The sequence below is a fragment of the Ailuropoda melanoleuca genome, chromosome 5, assembly GCF_002007445.2.
Source record: "Ailuropoda melanoleuca isolate Jingjing chromosome 5, ASM200744v2, whole genome shotgun sequence".
NCBI classification, from domain to species: domain Eukaryota; kingdom Metazoa; phylum Chordata; class Mammalia; order Carnivora; family Ursidae; genus Ailuropoda; species Ailuropoda melanoleuca.
The window spans coordinates 43,061,576-43,082,182 of NC_048222.1; the positions used below are offsets into that span (position 1 = coordinate 43,061,576).

General features: G+C 38.3%; 1 protein-coding gene across 4 annotated transcripts in view; it reads right to left on the reverse strand.

Moving 5' to 3' along the window:
• The window catches only part of TRIP4 (thyroid hormone receptor interactor 4), a 67,314-nt gene that overhangs the window by 31,562 nt on the left and 15,145 nt on the right, over positions 1 to 20,607 (reverse strand). For 3 of the 4 annotated variants that reach the window (XM_034660833.1, XM_002914243.4, XM_034660834.1), the window contains exons 4-9: positions 19,260 to 19,472; positions 17,805 to 17,883; positions 13,227 to 13,356; positions 11,107 to 11,322; positions 6,409 to 6,535; positions 2,845 to 3,032 (exon numbers count right to left, since the gene is read on the reverse strand). In XM_034660833.1, coding sequence (XP_034516724.1) covers positions 2,845 to 3,032; positions 6,409 to 6,535; positions 11,107 to 11,322; positions 13,227 to 13,356; positions 17,805 to 17,883; positions 19,260 to 19,472 — 953 coding nt within the window. The remainder of the gene's footprint in view (positions 1 to 2,844; positions 3,033 to 6,408; positions 6,536 to 11,106; positions 11,323 to 13,226; positions 13,357 to 17,804; positions 17,884 to 19,259; positions 19,473 to 20,607) is intronic. The other variant, XM_034660835.1, reaches the window with a different exon arrangement.

Here is a 20,607-nt window from a genome sequence, read left to right on the forward strand (position 1 = left end):
AAAAACCAAACTCATAGATACAGAGAATAAACTGGTGGTTGCCAGAGGTAAATGGGTGAAGATAGTCCAAACTTTCAGTTATAAGATAAATAAGTCCTGGGGAAGTAATGTACAGCTGGTGACTACAGTTAACAATATGTATTGTATAGGGGCAACTGGGTGGCTCAGTCGGTTAAGCATCTGCCTTTGGTTTAGGTCAGGATCCAGTGGTCCTGGGACTGAGTCCCACATCAAGCTCTCTGCTCAGCGGGGAGCCTGCTTCTCCCCCTCCCTCCGCCACTCCCCCCTGCTTATGCTCTCTCTCTCAAATAAATAAATCAATTAATTAAATTTTTAAAAATACTGTATTGTATATTTAAAAGCTGCTAAGAAAGTAGATCTTAAAAGTTCTCATGACAGGGGTACCTGGGTGACTCAGTTGGTTTTGCATCTGCCTTGGGCTCAGGTCATGATCCCAGGCAGCCATTAGGCTCCCCACTCAGTAAGGATCCTGCTTCTTCCCATCTCCCCCCCCTTGAATAAATAAAATCTTTTTTTAAAAAAAGTTATCATGACAAACAAAAAATTTGTAACTATGTGAGGTAATGGATGTTAACTAACGTTACTTGAGGCAATCATTTAAAAACATATACTTTTGGGGTGCCTGGGTGGCACAGCGGTTAAGCGTCTGCCTTCGGCTCAGGGCGTGATCCCAGCGTTATGGGATCGAGCCCCACATCAGGCTCCTCCGCTATGAGCCTGCTTCTTCCTCTCTCACTCCCCCTGCTTGTGTTCCCTCTCTCGCTAGCTGTCTCTATCTCTGTCGAATAAATAATTAAAATCTTAAAAAATATATATATATACTTTTTTTTTTTTTACAATTTTATTTATTTCTTCGATAGAGAGAAAGACAGCAAAAGAGGGAACGTGAGCAGGGGGAGTGTGAGAGAAGCAGGCTTCCCACTTAGCAGGGAGCAGGACCCTGGGATCATGACCTGAGCCAAAGGGAGACACTTAATGGCTGAGCCACCCAGGTGCCCCTAAAAATACATACTTATATATCAAATCATTATGTTGTATACCTTAAACTAATACACTATATGCTAATTCCATTCCAATAAACTGGAAAAATGAATATGTTGTAATGATAAAGTGAAAGACGTAAAACACAATATATATTACTATCTCACTATAGAACAATTTGCCCAGGAAAAAAAATATAAGTGAACCCTCTAAAATGCTAACAGTAGCTGTTTCTTTTTCTTTCTTTCTTTCTTTTTTAAATATTTTATTTATTTATTTGACAGAGAGAGAGAGCACAAGCAGGGGAAGTAGCAGGCAGAGGGAGATGGAAAAGCAGGCTTCCCACTGAGCAGAGAGCCCGACATGGGGACAGGGGGCTCAATCCCAGGACCCTGGGATCACAACCCGAACCAAAGGCAGATGCTCAAATGACTGAGCCACCCAGGCACCCCTAACAGTAGCTGTTTCTTAGTGGTGGGATTATACATGATCTTTTTCTGGCTGTTTTACTGTATTTTCCAATTTTCTATTTATACTTACAAAAGCAGAGAAAAAACTATTTTTAAAATTTTTTTTAAATATTTTATTTTATTATTATTTTTAAAGATTTTATTTATTTTCTTGAGAGAGAGAGAGAGACAGCCAGCAAGAGAGAGAACACAAGTAGGGGGAGTGGGAGAGGAAGAAGCAGGCTCCCAGCGGTGGAGCCTGATGTGGGGCTCGAGCCCAAAACGCAGGGATCACGCCCTGAGCCGAAGGCAGATGCTTAACAACTGAGCCACCCAGGAGCCCCTTAAAGATTTTATTTTTAAGTAATCTCTATACCCAATGTGGGCTCAAACTTACAATCCCAGGACCAAGAGTCACATGCTCTACCAACTGAGCCAGCCACGCACTCCAAAAAAACTATTTTTTAAAACTGAATTGAGAAGAAACATGAAGCCATACAACAGTAAGTTCTGACCATCATTAATAGGTACAATGACTCAACTTTGTAATACTTCTACTTAACTTTTACTAAATTCCACACTTTTTTGTAGAAGAGGAATTTGTGGTAAAATAGTTTCTTGATATGGTTACTCAGATTAGTAGATAGATATATGATAGAAAAACAAAACCAGAGTTGGGCTGATGTATTAAGAAATTAATAAATAGGTATAAAAACTTTGAATTTCAAATAGGATCAAATCATTAATGTTGCTGAGTGCAAAGCCAAGTCTTGTCAAGAGACTTTCTTCCAGGGATGCCTGGGTGGCTAAGTCGGTTAAGTATCAGCCTTCCACTTGGGTCACGGTCCGCAGAGCCTGCTTCTCCCTCTGCCTGCCACTCCCGCTAATTATGCTATCTTCGACAAATAAATAAAATCTTGGAAAAAAAAAAAAAAAGACTTTCTTCCAAAGATGAAAAACTGGTATTCTATTCTTTGTTATGACTAGGAGCCTCAGTTTTTCTAACCTCAGTTTTTTTGTAAGCTACTCAATAAAAGCACTACTACCAAATCAATAACATGAATAGATTGCTGAAAGTTCTATATGAAGAGTATTATAAATCATCACTAGATTGGGGAAAATGAATTCTAATCCATAATTTTTTTTTTTTTTTTTGAGAAAGAGAAACAGAGAGGTGGCGGGGGGGGATAGAGAATCTTAAGCAGGCTCCATGCCCAGCACAGAGCACAACTTGGGGCTCGATCTCATAACCCTGAGATCATGACCTAAGCCAAAATCAAGAGTTGGATGCTTAACCAACTGAGCCACCCAGGCACCTCCCCAATTCATAATTCTAAATCAAGTTTATGTCACTGTAAAATCTTCCACTGCCAAGATTCATTTCCATCCTTACCTTTTGATCCCTCTGACAAGCAGAGAAGCCCAGGGCTGATGCATAGAGAGGCACCAGCCACCATCAAAGCCTTCCTGAAATTCTTGGTCCTGGATTCGCAGCTGGTGCCGATAGGAGTTGAATTCTAGTTCTGATCCTGCTGAACGGAAAGCCTTCTTCTGTGAGGCTGCACCTGTCTGGTCTATCCACTACACAAAAAAGAAACCAAATATACAGTTCTGTTTGACAAGGAAAGAACCTGGGGTAGATATACAAAATGAGATGAATGCTTATAATGAAAAAATCATACTGGGCACAGTTTTCTTAAAGTTTATCCCATCTTTGTCTGAAACATGGCCAAAAAAGTAGTAGGTATAAATTCAGTAGGAGTTGCAAGTATGATAACAAAGTCCCATTTTAAAAGATAATTAGAATGTTGAAATCTTCATACATAGCTTCCTAATTCCAGCAATAATACAACTAGTAGACCAAGTACAAGGTCTGTAATTATTCCCACTTTATGCTTATTAATGATCCACACTGGATTCTGGACAATTTCCCAACATAATTTCATCGAACGAAGGTTCAACATTTTGGTCCACATACTTCTCATGTGCTTAGGGGCAGAGTCACATGCTGGCATCATGACAGAGCCACACAGATACCATCAAGGGCTGCTGTTCTATTGGAGGCATGACATATTCTCTTATCCTGAAATGAACTTGCCCCTTAAAAGACAGGATGGAGAACTACTAAAACAAGGCCCCCATCACACAAAAAGAAGAGAAAACTAGAGGATAGAGGTAATAGAGCAAATTGATTCATCCTGGCAGTAGTTCTGTCACAGAATGACAAAGGTTAATGTTTCTTCCAGAACAAGAAGACTGAAGGCTCCAAAGTATATATAAAGGCTTTATTAAGATGATAAAGTTTGGGGTTAGTTTTCTTAACTTCTGACTTTTTATTTGGTAATTTATAGGGGAAAAAACCAGAGTGGTAGTTCAGAGACTCTAAACAATCATTTAACTTCTAACAGTTTCAGTTTTCTCAACTATAAAGTGAGGGGGTTAGACTAAATTAATCTCTAATAATCTTTCTGTAAGAAAGTTTTATTTTAACCAACTGCATCATATCTTTAAAAAATGAACATTTATTGAATACTTGACTATGTGAAAAGCACATAAAGTATAAAAAAGATACAGTTCTTTCTTTCAAGGAACTTATAACCCTAGTGGAAGACAAACACATAAATAGCTATCCAAAACCTAAAGCAGAATAAATACTACATAGGGATAGAAGTCCTTAACTGCGAGTACCCAGAAAAAGACTCGTCCTTTACAGGGGAAATAAGTGATTTCATAACCATGTTGGTGTTTGAACAATTTTGAGGCTCACAAACTCTGTTTTATCTCTACTACAGTTCTAGTTTACATTACCTTTTTCTCTATTCCCACAGCCACTTTCCTAAATTAATCTCTTATCTTTCAATAATATTATTATAGACCCTACTAACTGGTCTCTTCATCTACATTTTTAGCCTTTACATAACTCTCTGCTGCCCTGCTAGTGTTACAACACTAACCTGGGCCCTTAGTATCTCCCCACTGTACTACTACAATAACCTTCTTAGGAATTTCCTTGCTTCTAGTCTTACTCCTCTCTCCAGTCTGTTCTCTATACAGGCATGGAAGTCATGCCAATCTTCTGCTAAAATTCTTTAATGACTTCTCTTTGCCTACTTTGAAATAAAACCAGACTCCTTAGCAGGAGACATAAAGGCTTTCATGGTAAGATGTTGCCTACTATATGGGTTGAGTAGTATCCCCCCTAAAATTTATGTCTACCCAGAACCTATGAAAGTGACCTTATTTGGAAAGAGTCTTTGCAGATGTAATCAAATTAAAGGGAGGTCATGCTAGGCTAGGATGGACCTCAAATCCAATGACTGGTGCCTTTATAAAGGGAAGAACACATAGAGACAAAAACATACAGGGAATAAGGCCATGTGAAGACAGAGGCAGACATCAGAATGATGCAGCTACAAACCAAGGGATGCCTGGGGCCACCAAGAAGCTCGAAGAGGCAAGAACACATTCTCCTGTAGAACCTTAGGAAGGAGTACGTGGCCCTGCCAACACTTTGATTTTGGTGTTATGGAACTGTGAGAGAATACATTTCTGTTGTTTTAATTGTGATACTTTGTTATGGTTGCCCTAGGAAACTAATACACCTACTAGTCCATCTTTTTTTTTTTCATCTTAACTTTTAACAATACTTAGTTACTTCTGGTTCTACCAAATCTACAATGCTCCTAAGCTGCCGAGCCTTTGTATATGCTGTACCTTCTACCTGGAATTCCCTCCCTAGATTTGTCTCATTGGAAATTGTTATTCATCCTTTAAGTCTTCTCTCAAACACTACTTCTTTGGTGACTCCTCTAGTGCATTTATGAACTCTTTCTCGAAGTCCTACTCTATGCACAACATGTGTCTATCATTACAATTATCTTTTTTTAAATTGAAGTATAATTAACATATAGTGTTATTTGCATCTATCTTAAGGAACTGAAATTATTTGTATCCAAACACATCTTCCCAGGAAATCTGAATTCCTGAAGATAGGAGCTGGGCCTTTGTACCTTTTAATTTCCTGCACCTGACAAAGAACCTGGCATGTATACAGAGCTCAATGAGTATCTCCAGTTAGGGTGCCTAAAGCACTGCTCTGATTGCATCTCTTTGCATAAGAACATTCTATGGCTCACATTTACTTAGAAAACAAAAATGCTAAACCTTCTTAAATATTTAAACTCTTTAGTGATTTGTTTCTACTTAACTAACCTTACTCCATTTCTCAGGATAATCCCTTTGATAAGTACTATCTAAGCAGCTAAATTCATTTTTCCATAAATATACAGGCCATACTTTCATTTACCCATGTTTTATTCCTAGAGTTCATTCTGCTTGGAATGTTTTTTCCCTACCATCCCCAAACATCCATTTTCTTGGATATTTACTTTTAATGAATAGAGCTTCCCTACAAAAGCCTCTTTTAATTCTCCTCGACTGGAAGTACTGTTTCCCTCCTCTGGGTTTCCACCATACTTTATTTCTACCTCTATTAGTACGAGAGCTGCTTATGTAATCTTTTGCCCTACTAGTCTATGAGTTTTTTGGGATAGAAGCAGTATACAGTTTATCACTTACTACTATGCTTGCACATAGTAGACGCTCAATGTGCGATGGAAAAATGAATGACAACAATGAACATAAAACACCACTCCATGGGACTATCCATATTCTATAAAAGGTAGAGAAAGAACATTAACAAAAGGACCATGGGACTACTGTCTAAATATGTTACTTTAAAAAACTGTCTCTTGGGAAATACTCGGAAGATAATACAGGTTAACTTGTTAGAAGTGCTGCAAAAAAAACTGAAAAAAACTGGAGCCAGAAAATATGGTTGGTGGGTGTGTTGAAAGAGCTGATTGTTATCTAAAGCCTGTGAAACAGGCACACTTGAAAGGAGAAATATCTGGGCCCAAACTCTTCTCATTACCAGTTAGAGCAAAGGTCCACTAACCTGGGGAGGGGACTGGTACAGGTTGGGATTCACCAGAACTCCCAAAGGCTCGTCAGAAGATCTATCCAATTTGGTCAGTGGTTGGTTCAAGGTTCCATTGGCAATTGCCTGTATTGTCTCATCTAGTCTGTGATAACAAACCAAAGGACACAATAATTGGTAATGTTCTATGCTCAGAATATCCTTACTTACCACAACATAAAATCCTTCAACAATGATAAAATGTGAAATTCAGAGGGGTCCATGGCTGATCTTCCCTACTACCCACCACCAACTTCCTTCTCTTCACTCCAAGAACCCTAAGGAATATGAGTTAGTAAAAGTTCCAGAAAATAGGTAGGGCATACTACAATCATTTGTCTGTTTAACAAGATCTCTAAAAATGCCAAGATTAGAAAACTTGCCTGGAAATAGTCTGACCCACAGAAGAGTATTCTATAGCAGCCTATTTACTCAACATATTCAGTTACTCCTCTGCCCACTCAGGAGTCCTCCTCGACTCCTCCATGCTGACCTGGATTCTAGCCTTGCTTCAAGCCCCAGAAGTTCTAATGAGGCCCTCTACTGGCCCAGCACAAAAGTGCTTACTCCTTTCTCCGAAGTCCTAGAACACCTACTATTTAAACAGTCACTGAATGCGTCCCTTGTTATCCTGTGCCTATGGTGTTTGGTATTTATTTTGGTTCTAAACTCACAAAACAATGTGATGATTATTCATTTAAAGACTGTAGAACTAATCCCACTGGTTAGTAAGACATCATAGGTCCTGCAGGAACTGTATCTTATTCTACTTGATACCTCTACGTTACTTGCTGCTCTACTCCATGTCCCTGGCAGATGCTTGACAGATGTTTGTGGATAATGACAATTGTGAGGCACTACATAATGAAAAGCTTTTACCAGCAGGAAAGGCCAATTAAATACAATTTAATTGAATACAGTTAAAGAGATATTTGTTAGGAACCTCTGATATGCAAGGCAACTTAAAAGTGTGAAGGAGGGGTGCCCAGGTGGTTCAGTCAGTTAAACATTGGACTCTTGATCTCAGCTTGGGTCTTAATCTCAGAGTGGTGAGCTCAAGCCCCCCACTTGAGCCCAGCATGAAGCCTACTTAAGAGAAAGGTGTGGAGGACATGGTTCTTGCCTTCAAGAAGCTTTGAATCTAAATGGCAGGTTTAAGACAGCTATGAAGATGACGAACAAAACACAGAAGGATGCAGCTACTACTATGATACAGTTATTACAATTATTGCTATTATCATCCCACATGTTGTACCAAGTAGGTAGATATTTCAAAGGCAAAGACTGGAGGAGAAATTTCCAAACCAAGGAAAAAGCAGAAACACAGGCATGAAGATAAAAGAAAAGAAAAAGAAAAAAAGAAAAGAAAAACAAGAATTTTTGAGGGAAGAGGTGAGTCTAAATAAGATGGGGGGGAGAGACAGCGGGATCTGAAGGAAGGAACAGATTTGAGACATAACAAATGGAAGTACCTCTACAACTCTAGAATCTATAAAAGAAGTAATACAAATAGCCAATCAACACATTTTTAGAACGTTCAGAATTACCAGCATACAACCAAAGCAAAGAAATGTGAATAAAAAGTTTGATGAAATAAATACCATTTTTCATGTGTCAGAAGGGCAAATTTTTTTTTAAATGTTGAGAAAGGGATGAAGAAACTAGCATCTTGCTATCTGGTTATAGCTGACAAGTCAAAAAGTATGCATAATTTAAGATACAGTTTGAGATACTGTCCAATTTCACTTCTAAAAGGCTGTACCATTTTTAATTGAACATAAAAATAATTTTATTATTATAAAGGCAATTCATAACTGGAAAATAAAAATTAATGGGGAAAAATTAAAAATTCCTAAACCCATCACCCAAAAATAATCTTATTTTTTTCTTTATGTCTATGTATCAAGTATGTAATAGGTAAGAACAAATAATTATTTCGTAGTGGTAGAATTTCTTTTATGGAGAAAATAACCTTTGCATAGGAAAATTCTGTGATGGATTTGCCAGATCTGAAAGAGAAGGCCAAGGATTGGACCTTGTGGAAAGCATTACTATGTTTACCAATATCCAGTTGTGTGTGTGTGTGTGTGTGTGTGTGTGTGTGTGTGTGTTTGAGAAAGAAGGTTGGGGGGGTGGAGAAAAAGAGAAAGAGGGATTGAGGGAGAGAGAGAAAGAAAGAGAGAGAGAATAGCTAAATCGTGGAAGGAGCCAAGATGCCCTTCAACAGATGACTGGATTAAGAAGATGTGGTCCATGTATACAATGGAATATTACTCAGGCCATCAAAAAGAACGATTTCTCAACATTTGCTGCAACATGGACGGCACTGGAGGAGATAATGCTAAGTGAAATAAGTCAAACAGAGAAAGACAATTACCTTATGGTTTCACTCATTTATGGAACTAAGAAGTAGGAATATTGGTAGGAGAAGAAAGGGAAGAAGAAAGGGGGGTAAATAGAAGGGGGAATGAACCATGAGAGACTATGGACTCTGGGAAACAAACTGAGGGCTTCAGAGGGGAAGGGGTTGGGGGAATGGGAGACGCTGGTGATGGGTATTAAGGAGGGCACGTATTGCATGGTGCACTGGGTGTTATACACAAGTAATGAATCATGGAACTTTACATCAAAAACTAGGGATGTACTGTATGGTGACTAACATAATATAATAAAAAAAATATTATTATAAAAAAAAAAGAAGAGAGAGAGACACCCATGCCATTTGCAAAACAGGAAGCGGGGAGTGAGATCCTGTCCTTTCTTTTCAGTGCCATGCTGGAGCCAACAGCGTATCTCTGAACTCTGCATTCAGTGACTTCATGTTGGTAACTTGAAATTGGCTATGATGGAAAATTTTTCATTAAACTTTATTTTTTAGAGCAGTTTTAAGTTCATACCAAAACTAAACAGAAGGTTCACACACTTCTCATATACTCCTTGCCCCCATACATCTATAGTTTTCCCCCATTATCAACCATTCCTCACTTAAGTGGTACATTTGTTAAAATCAATCAACATACACTGACACATCATTATCACCCAAAATCCATACTTTACATTAGGGTTCACTCCTGATATTTAGGCTGTACCATATTAATAGTCCTATCCACAGTAAAAGAGCATATCCATTTTCTTACACTCATATATTATGCAATATTTTATATATATGTATTTTTTATTTCAGCCAATTTAATGATACATTATGTTTCAAAATTTGCATTTCCCTTTTAATTAGTTGAGCATTTTTAAAAAATGTCTATCGGCTATTTGTATTTCCTCACCTGTAAATCGTCCTTAACCTTTGCTCATTTTTCTACTGGATTGTTTTGTATGTTTCTCTTAATTTGCAGGAAGTCTTTATTTAGATATTCCTCTTTTGACTTAAAAACGTTTACAATATTCTCTCAGTTTTGGTAGTATTTTTTTACTTTATTAAAAATATCTTGGGGTGCCTGGGTGGCTCAGTCAGTTAAGTAGCTGTCTTCAGCTCAGGTCATGATCTCAGAGTTCTAGGATCAAACCCCACGTTGGGCACCCTGCTCAGGGAGACTGCTTCTCCCTCTCCCTCTGCCCTGAGCTTGTGCTCTCTCTCTCTCTCAAATAAGTAAATAAAATATTTTAAAAAATAAAATAAATATCTTATCTTTTTTATTTCCAGGTTTTTGTATCTTGCTTAGAAAGAGCTTTATTACACCAAGACTATACCTATATTCTCCTATATTTCTTTATTTCTTTCTGATCCTTTTATCTCTTCTACATTCAAACTTATTATCACAGTATGGTTTGAGGTAGAGATCTAATGTAGATTTTTTCCAAGTTGGTGCCCAATCATCCCATCATATATTTAGCCCTTTCCTTACTATTTAGAAGCACTATCTGTTTCAGGGGTCCCTAGGTGGCTCAGTCGGTTAAGTGTCCAACTCTTGATTTTGGTTCAGGTCATGATCTCAGGGTCATGGGATCAAGCCCTGTGTCAGCCTCAGTGTTCAGCAGGGAGATTGCTTGAGATTCTCTCCCTCTTCCTTTCCCTCTGCCCCTCTCCCTACTCGTGTGCACCTGTGTGCGCTCTCTCTCTCTCTCTCTCAAATAATCTTTTTTTTTTTTAAAGAGAAATGCTACCTGTTTCAATTACTAATTTACACATGTGTAGACACAAGCACACACAATGCAGGTTTGTTTCTAGATTCCTTTAAATTTCATTGATCTCCCATGCCCAAACTGTACCTCATTGTTTTAAAAAGTTTATCAAACTACAGCAATTATCCAGAAGACAAGTTCCCCTCACTGTTAATTTTCAAAATTCTCTTAGCTACTCTTATATATTTCTATTCCAAATGAATATATTATTTTTAAAATCAACAAAAATAGGGGCGGCTGGGTGGCTCAGTCAGTTAAGCATCTACCTTCAGCTCAGATTATGATCCAGGGTCCTGGGATTGAGCCCCATGTCGGGCTCCCTGCTCGGCAGAGGAGTCTGCTTCTCCCTCTCCTTCTGTCCCTCCCCCTGCTCATGCTCTCTCTCTCTCTCTTCTCTCAAATAAGTGAATAAAATATTTTAAAAAAATGATAAAATAAAATCAAAAATAAAATCGACAAAATAACAGATCCGTGACAGGGGGCAAATCCTTTACAGTCAAACTGCCCCCTCCCAAACCCTTTCTGGTGCTGCCCACTTACTTGCTGTGATACTCTGCTAGTGGATTTTCATCTTCCACAATCTTCCTGCCTGCAAAGTCAATGGTGATTTTCTTAGAGAGTCGAGACATATGTCGAAATTCTCTCAGCTCCTCCTCTCGCTTTTGCAAGGTCTCCCGCTCAATTTTAGACAACCACTGGTTAGAATCACTGGCAAAGTAATCTGACTCATCATCAATGACTTGGGTTCTTCGAATGCTAACAAGGTAAAAAACAGAACACATGTCAATTGGGTCACCTGTTGATAAAACAGGGACTTGATATCCTGAAGATTATTACCTCAAATACAGATGCCCAAAAAAGTTCCAAAATAGGTCAAGCTCTGCTTGATTCCCAGCTTCTACATGTATCTTATGCCCACTGCAGTCTCAGCTCAGCTCCTAAAACTAATCTCACTCTCAGGCAGAAAAAGACACAGCATCATAACCCGTTATCCTTCTACCATTTTTTTTTTTTTTTTACTAGTCCAGCCGTAACTGGGCTTCCACCAGGTTTTGCTGCATCTGAGTTCATGTCCTGGCAGCTTACTCGATATCCTAGTCCCTCTACTCCTGGGGGCCTAGTCTATTCTTGCTGGGCCCAACTTCTGCCCTTTCCCTTAGAAACCAAGTTCTATCCTGGACTGTTTAAGTCCTGTGGCTTATTCTTAGGACATCCTACTACTCTACTACTGTAAGCCAGTTTCCACCCCTTGCCCCCCAAACCTATCTCCAGTCCCTCACTAAAACACTAAAACATTTGTCAAATTCCAAGATATGACAATCAGGCCTATTTCTAAGACCATACCGACAAAGAAACAGAACCAGAAGGAATTTTGATGACCCAACTCTCTCATTCTGTAGATGATGAACCTGGGGCTCAAAGAAGTTAAGTGACTACTCCAAATGCACTAATCCAGTCACAACTGACTTTGTGCATAATGAAAATTAGTGATATACATAGGCATAGGGAAATACTGAAATTAGATTCACATATTGATTTCAATTTTTCAGGACACAGCTGGAATTATACAAGTTTTAAAGTAGATTGAGAGCGGGAAGTTTCAGAGGGCTCCGGAGAAAACTGATCCTACATCTTAACATAAATAATAAAACTGGTACCCTGGAACACACAAGAAAAGGGGGCAATATCAGTAGGGAGAGACCCTTTCCTGGTTTCCATTTACCAAGAAATGTGCACCATTGCCAATTCTATTTCTAATGATAAAATTTTATTGAGTAGGGACAGAAGTGATATTTAAAGGATTAAGAGTAAATATGAGTTACAAACCTTATGATGGGCTTACTTAAGAAATAGCTTTCAAAGTTATATCGGATTTATAGCAAATGGTTTGGAAGGAGGAAGCGTGTCTAACCGAAGGATTATAATGCCAGGAATAGACTCCCAGGTCAGTTACAATAAGTAAAAGTTTCAGGGTTCTCCAAGGACCCTCATAGATTCTCACACAGCCATTTGAAAAACAAGTGTATAAGACCTGTTTAAACATTTTTACCACTAACTGGCTCTCAATACACATTTTGTCTAAAAGAAGAAAAACGTGAAGGAAATAAAAAATAGAATTAACAAATCAATAAAACTGTCTCCTAAACAGAAGCTGATGGGCTAAATGACGAATGTGTAGGAGTGTAAAAGCCAATTTAGGGACATTTTAATATATTGATCATTAAATCAGAAAACAAATTTCGTGTCAAAGGGAAGGAAGGGTAAATCATGCCTTCCCATGATATGCCACTGCCTACTCTCTCCTGATTCTCCAGAGCCCAGCACAGCAGTCGGTACAGGGTAGGTATGCTGACTGAGGAATGAATGGATGCAAGTAGAACATCTGGGGAATTCTGTCAACCCAAATCAACTTTCTGGGGGTATACTAGCATCTGCCGAAAGTCAAAACCATGTTGCAGAGTAAGATCCTCTTGGTGGGAGCCTATCTTATTCAAACATAAATTCAAAAACAAGATGTAGGCCTCATATGTAGCAGAACTCTTTTGCTGTGAATCTGTAATACTTCACCCTAGAAATGTATCAAGTGCCAGAATAAATGTTTTAATGGCCAGAATTTGTGGACCTATTGTTTAACATTTGTTATTCTAACCGCATCATACCTAGTTCTATCAAATTCTAACAGTTTGTCTTTATGCTTAATAGCCTTCTCCAGACCAGACTTAATTCGCAATTCTTGATGAGGAAGAAGGTCCTTGGTAGAGATGTCTGCTTTTCCAGAATTCTCCGTCCCTGAAATTCAATAAGGAAACCAAATGGTGTCAGCATTTATAATATAACTTAGTTATATCGCTGAGCAGGAAAGAACAAAGTATCAGAAGATCTGCCTCTGCTCCAGATGGCTGACAGTCTTCACTTCAATGAAAAAAAATACACAGGCCAAGCTTTACTTATCAAGCATCAAGCATGGCTTGAAACTGAATCGGTTCTCAGTATATAATAGGATCTATTTCTTCCCAAATGAAAATTTGGATCACTAAGGGTACCAAACTGTTAAACAATATAAAAATGTGTTATAAATTAAAAGCTTCATTGAATAGGGCTGACTATGACCTTTAAACATACTTTCACATAGCAAAACTAAAAACTAAATAATGGAAGAATAAAGAGTAGAAACTGCAGGAAAGGGACAGAAATGGATAATGAAAACTTATTAGATGCTAAGCCACTTAATATGTCACATTATTTAGTTCTCCCAATAACTATCTAAGACAGTTTTTATTATCTTTACAGAAAAAGAAACTGAAGTTCAGAGACAATAATAAACATACTGAGTCACTCAGGTGGAAATTAGAAGGTGGAAACAAAATTTAAACTTGAGTCTAATGAGCCCACATTCATTCCTTGGTCCATGTGTCATCTCCTGTGTGACAGGAAACCAAAAATCTATGTATCCCAGAAAAGAGAGCCATAAATAATGATAAAACCAAGACCTGGGGCGCCTGGGTGGCACAGCGGTTAAGCATCTGCCTGTGGCTCAGGGCGTGATCCCGGCGTTATGGGATCGAGCCCCACATCAGGCTCCTCTGCTTGAGCCTGCTTCTTCCTCTCCCACTCCCCCTGCTTGTGTTCCCTCTCTCGCTGGCTGTCTGTATCTCTGTCGAATAAATAAAAATGTTTAAAAAAAAAAAAAAAAAAACCAAGACCTAAGATGTGTTAGGAAAACGAGGCTATACTGAAGGCTGACCTTTCTCCTTATTCAAACTCCAGGCTTGTTCAAAGTCCTATCAAAACTCTCTTTTAAGATTAGAGACTGAGAGAGATTCTTGTATTCTGAATATAAGAAAACCACTTAGAACTATCTTCTTATAATGATGACCTTAAAGAAATCCTAACTGAAAAGATATGGAGACATGTTCAACCTCTTCAGTAAAATTTTTTAAAAGATTATTTATTTATTTATATTATTAGAGGGAGAGGGAGAAGCAGGCTCCCTGCTGAGCCAGGAACCCGACATGGGCCTTGATCCCAGGACCCGGAGATCATGACCCGAGCCGAAGGCAGATGCCCAACCATCCGAGCTACCCAGGCGCCCCTTCAATAAAAAGTTTTTAAATATAGAGATAAAAATATTTGAAATGTCAAAATTCAATAGGTTTTAGTCACTATACTGTTACAGATTGAGATGTTTTAATAAAGTAATATGGCAAATACATTTTAAGTGTCAAAAATGATCATATTAAAGACAAATACCATATAATTTCACTTATATGTGGAATCTAAAAAACAAAACAAACAAAAGCAGAAACAGACCCATAAATACAGAGAAAAACTGGTGTTTGCCAGAGGGGAGGGAGTGGGGAGATGGGCAAAAAGGGATGAAGGGGAGTGGGAGGTACCAGCTTCCAGTTATGGAATGGGATAAAAGGGTAGCATAGGTAATATAGTCAATGGTATATTTTTTAATTCTTTTTTTTTTTTTTTTTAAGATTCTATTTATTTGACAGAGAGAGAGAGCACAAGCGGGGTGAGGGGCAGATGAAGAAGCAGATTCCCCTCTGAGCAGGGAGCCCAATACAGGACTTGATCCTGGAACTCTGGGATCATGACCTAAGCAGAAGGCACACACCAAACCAAGTTACCCAGGCGCCTCTAGTCAATGGTATTTTAATAGCATCATATGGTGACAGATGGTAGTAACTACACTTGCGGTGAGCACCCCAATAACATATGCAATCAATCACTATGTTGTACACCTGAAACTAATGTTACATTGTAATATTGTAATTGTATTGTAACTGACATTGTATGTCAATTTTACTTCAATTTTAAAAATCATATTCTTAAAAAACAAAAATAAATATAAAAATCTTTTTTTTTCTAAGGGGGGGGAAGGCAGAGGGAGAGTGAGAGAGAGAATCTTAAGCAGGCTCCATGTCCAGTGCAGAGCCTGTTGCAGGGCTTGATCTCACAAACACGAGATCATGACCTGAGCCAAAATCAAGAATTAAGAATTAGACACCTAACAGACTGATCCATTCAGGTGCCCCTAAAGAATCATATTCTTTGTGGTGCCTGGCTGGCTCAGTCAGTGAAACATGCAACTCCTGACCTCAGGGTTGTGATTTCAAGCCTTACATAGGGTGTAGAGACTACTTAAAAAAAAAACTGGGACGCCTGAGTGGCTCAGTTGGTTAAGCATCTGCCTTTGCCTCAGGTCATGAGCCCGGGGTCTGGGGATCGAGCCTCACATCAGGCTCCCGGCTTGCTCAGCGGGGAGCCCGCTTCTCCCTCTCCCCCTGCCTCTCCCCTTGCTTGTGTACTCTCTCTGTCTCTCTCTCTCAATCAATGGATAAAATCTTAAAAAAAAAAAAAAAAGAAACTAATTATAAAATACAAATAAAAAAAAGGAACACATTAAATTCTATACACACTATGATCACTACTTTACAATACCAATCAATCTATCTTTATTTAAAAAAAAACAAAAGAAAACACCATAGCCACCCAGGTGGCTCAGTCAGTTAAGTGATCAACTCTTGACTTTAGCTCAGGTCATAATTTCAGGGTCCTGGGATATTTCCCTACATAGGGCTCCTTGCTTTGTGGGGGATCTGCTTGAGGATTGTCTCTCCCTCACCCTCTCGCTGTCCCTCCCACTTGTGTGTCTGAGCTCTCTCTAAAATAAATGAATAAATAAATCTTTAAAAAAAAACAACAACTATGAACTAAAGTAGCAACAAAAATTTGCGTAAGTGAGAAATAATGAATACACTGTTTTTCCTTTTAAAAATATCCTTAACTGGGCACCTGGCTGGCTCAGTGAGTTGGGTGTCTACCTTCAGCTCAGATCATGATCCCAGGATCCTGGGATCGAGCCCCACATCGGGCTCCCTGCTCAGCAGGAGCCTGCTTCTTCCTCTCCTTCTCACTCACGCTCTCTTCTAGCTATCTCTGTTCCTGTCTCAAATAAATAAATAAAATCTTAAAAAAGTATGTATCCTTAACTATTTTTTTTTAAGATTTTATTTTCGGGGCACCTGGCTGGCTCAGTTAGTGGACCATGTTACTCTTGATCTCAGGGTTGTCAGTTTGAGCCTCACATTGGGTGTAGAGATTTTAAAAATAAAATCTTGGGCGCCTGGGTAGCTCAGTCGGTTAAACATCTGCCTTCCACTAGGGTCATGATCTCAGGGTTGTGGGATTGAGCTCTGCATGGGGCTCCCTGCTCTGCGGGGAGCTAGCTTCTCCTTCTTCCTCTGACCCCCCACCCACGCCTGCTCTTTTTCTCTCAAATAAATAAAATCTATAAAATAAGTAAGTAAATAAATAAAAATCTTAAAAAATTTTAAAAATAAAATCTTTTTTTTTTTAATTTTTATTTAAGTAATCTCTACACCCAACGTAAGGCTCAAACTCACAACCTGAGATCAAGAGTCGCACGCTCCACCAAATGAGCCAGCCAGGTGACCTGTCCTTAACTATTTTTATCATGTGTTTTTCAACTATAAAAGACTTAGAAAACAGTTGCCAAAAAAAAAAAAAGAAAAAGTAGACTTCTGTATAACTTTCAGTCAGCTTCCCTTAATGTTAATACTTTATCTTATATAACCATAGTATAATTATCCAAAGAAATTAACATTAGTACAATACCATTAACTAAATTATAGTCCTTATTTGGATTCCAACATTTTTGCCATTAACATTATTTTCCTGTTCTGGGATCCAATTTAGAATCCCACATTGCAGTTACTTGTCATGTCTTCTTAGTGTCCTCTTATCTGTGATAATTCCTCAGTCTTTCCCGGTTTTTCATAATCTTGCAAATCTCCTATTCTTAAACTTTTCATCCAACAATTTTAGCATCCATTAGTGGATCCTGCCCGTGGCAATTACTACTACTGTGATATTCTAAATGGTGATTTTCTATAACCCTCATTCCTTCATGGTAATAATTGGAATTCTGTTATAATAAAGAGCCGTCCCTTCTCTCCCATTTATTAACGTATTCATTTAATTCAGGACATTAATTTTATTCTTTGGGTTATAATCCAATATTATTAGTAGTAGTTATTTGCTCAATGTTAGCTGGTTTTAATAACTTTAAAAAAATAAATGACTGTAGAATAAATGAGTGAATAAACTGCATCTTGCATACCAGGATACAAGAAAAAAACAATCACAGATACAACGAATTGTATCCACCACCACAAGGATCCAATCAGAAGATTGCTGCCTACCTGACATTAGCTTTTTCAGCAGTTTCTGGCTCTTGTTTGAGTCACGCTGTAAAATATCCTGTTCTTCACGAGTACATACCTATAAAGTAATAAGAGCAAGACACATGATCCAAGTTACATTAATTTTGTTTGCTTGATATCCTAAAATGTAAACTCAGATTACACATTAAATATGGCAATAAAATGAGACTGTTGGTGTTTTTTTTTAATCCAAACAAACACACCAAAAATAGACATATACAAATGAGCTTGCCCTAGTCTCTTTCCACTTCTCCCTTCTTTTATGAACCATAGAAAAAAACATCTCACTGGAGCTGTCCCTAAATGATTTGGTACTTAAAAAAAAAAAAAAAAGAAAAAAAATCTAACCTACTTTCAAAGGACAAAGATTTGCCGTCATTGAAAGACTTCCAGTTCTGATCATGAAATCCAAGTCTTACAAAAGAAGTTATAAGCAAATGTCTTATTAGAAAGAACCAGAAAAAGCAAATTACAGTGCCACCAGTGAAAACTAATCTAACTTTTATACTTTTATACTATATACATTTCATTTCTTTGTCTTCGAGTATTACCTACTTATAAAATAATGAATATATTAAGCAAAGAAAAAATTCTGTTTATTATAAAATCACTGCAACTATAAGAAGGGAGGCAAAAAAGGAGTTACTTAAAAACAATTTCATACTGAATTTATAAAGCTGCAAGACTTCAAGGTCAATTTGCTTTACATTACTCTGCATCCTGAACTGAAGGATGCAAGGCATCTAGTGGAAAACACTGAAAGTGCCTAGAAGTTGCCTCAGTGGCACACAAAGTTCCTGCCAGCAGCTATAGGGCATTTCTCTAGAGAAAGCCCCATATGAGATGATATATACTGCTGTTTTATGAATTTTTGTTTTTGTTTTATGAATATTTTTGATGGAAGACACTACATTTTTCCGGTCATCCACTACCAGCTTATTTTTTTAGTGTACTGAATAATTAAAGGACCCATCAGAGAAGAAAAAAACAAAGCAATATAAAATGGATGTCTTCACCAACATCAAATGCCATTGCTTCTGCCACCCGCTCAACTGGTAGAGTAAGTTTTCTAGACAACTCGCTAGGGTGTTTGTAAGACAGTTATTACTGCCACACTCTTGAGGTCATTCTCTCAGACAATGAAGGTGAAAAGGAGGCATCCTGGAAATAGAAGCTATAATAACCTGAGGATTATGTTATAGTACAAGACTTGGGAGTCCTCCACAGTGTACATACTCAACACTTTTCTCACAAATAGGCCTCAGTACTAAGACATAACCTTGGGTTTTTGACTAATCAAATTCCTGCTACTAGAGTTTACTGGACATTGGAGGGAACAGATTTCCTAAGAAAAAGAGAAATTGCTAGGGATGTGAATGTCCCTACGTACTCAACGAAAGGACAGTAAAATAAAATAAAAAAGAAACAATTTACCAGAGTACCACAGAAAAAGCAGGGGCCAGAGCCCTCCTGTTCACAGACAATCCGCCCACAGATCAGACAGTTATTGATCAGCTTGTGCTTCTGGCCCAGGCAATCACAAGGATGGCGACCAGGGATCAGGACTGCAAGCCTGTCCTGTCCCTCTTTTGTGTATAAACTGACAAACTTTGTCTTCTTCTTTAAGGAGTTGCTGTTCTCTTGTGCCTATTTGTACAAAGATATCAGAAATAACATCAAATAACTAATGATAATGCAAACAATCAAGAAGAGAAAAACCTCAGTTCTTTTCAATGACAACTTATACACTACCTAGGAGCCATGACAGAAGGAAAGGAATGGGAGAAATACAAATTAAGGGCTATCATCAAGGGTCTGAAGAAAGGTTATATTCTAGAAAAACTAGCTGATATGTCTTGCCTTTTCTGCTAGTAGCTTTCAGTCTTCTGTGATAGCTGGTGGAAGGTAAGGCAGCAGTAAAAGCTATTTAATGTGGCAAATTTAAGCATAGCTAAAGTGGAGATCATAAGAAACAAAAATGCCCCTAAAAGCAGATGATACTCATAGATTTGGAAATATGGTCAATAAAATAAGAAAAATCAAGAAAGGGGTGCTTGGGTGGCTCAGTTGGTTAAGCATCCAACTTTTTTTTTTTTAAGATTTTATTTATTTATTTGACAGAGATAGAGACAGCCAGCGAGAGAGGGAGGGAACACAAGCAGGGGGAGTGGGAGAGGAAGAAGCAGGCTCATAGCGGAGGAGCCTGATGTGGGGCTCGATCCTATAATGCCGGGATCACGCCCTGAGCTGAAGGCAGACGCTTAACCGCTGTGCCACCCAGGTGCCCCAAGCATCCAACTTTTGATTTCAGCTCAGATCATGATCAGAGTCCTGAGACACAGCCCCTGTGCTGGTCTCAACGCTCAGCAGGGAGTCTGCTTGAGACTCTCTCTCTCCCCTTTCCCTCCGCCCCTCCCCCTGCTCATGCTCTCACTCTCTCTCTCTAAAATAAATAAATTTTTTAAGAAATCAAGAAAAAAATTAGCTCCATAAGAAAAAGATGACACAATAGAAAAATGGGCAAAAGATCTAAATAGGAACTTCATAAAAGAAAATATCCAACTGGTCACCAGACACATGAAAAGGTGCTTAATGAACTTTGTTATTTATCAAGGTAATGCAAGCTAAAAACCAAAATGCAATACCAACCAGAATGGCTAAATTGAAAAAGATAGAAAATACAGAGTGCTGGCAAGGATACAGGAAGAACAACTAAATCTTTCATACACTGTTGGGGAGTATAAACTGGTATCTGCTAAAGCTGAACATGTGCATATCTTGT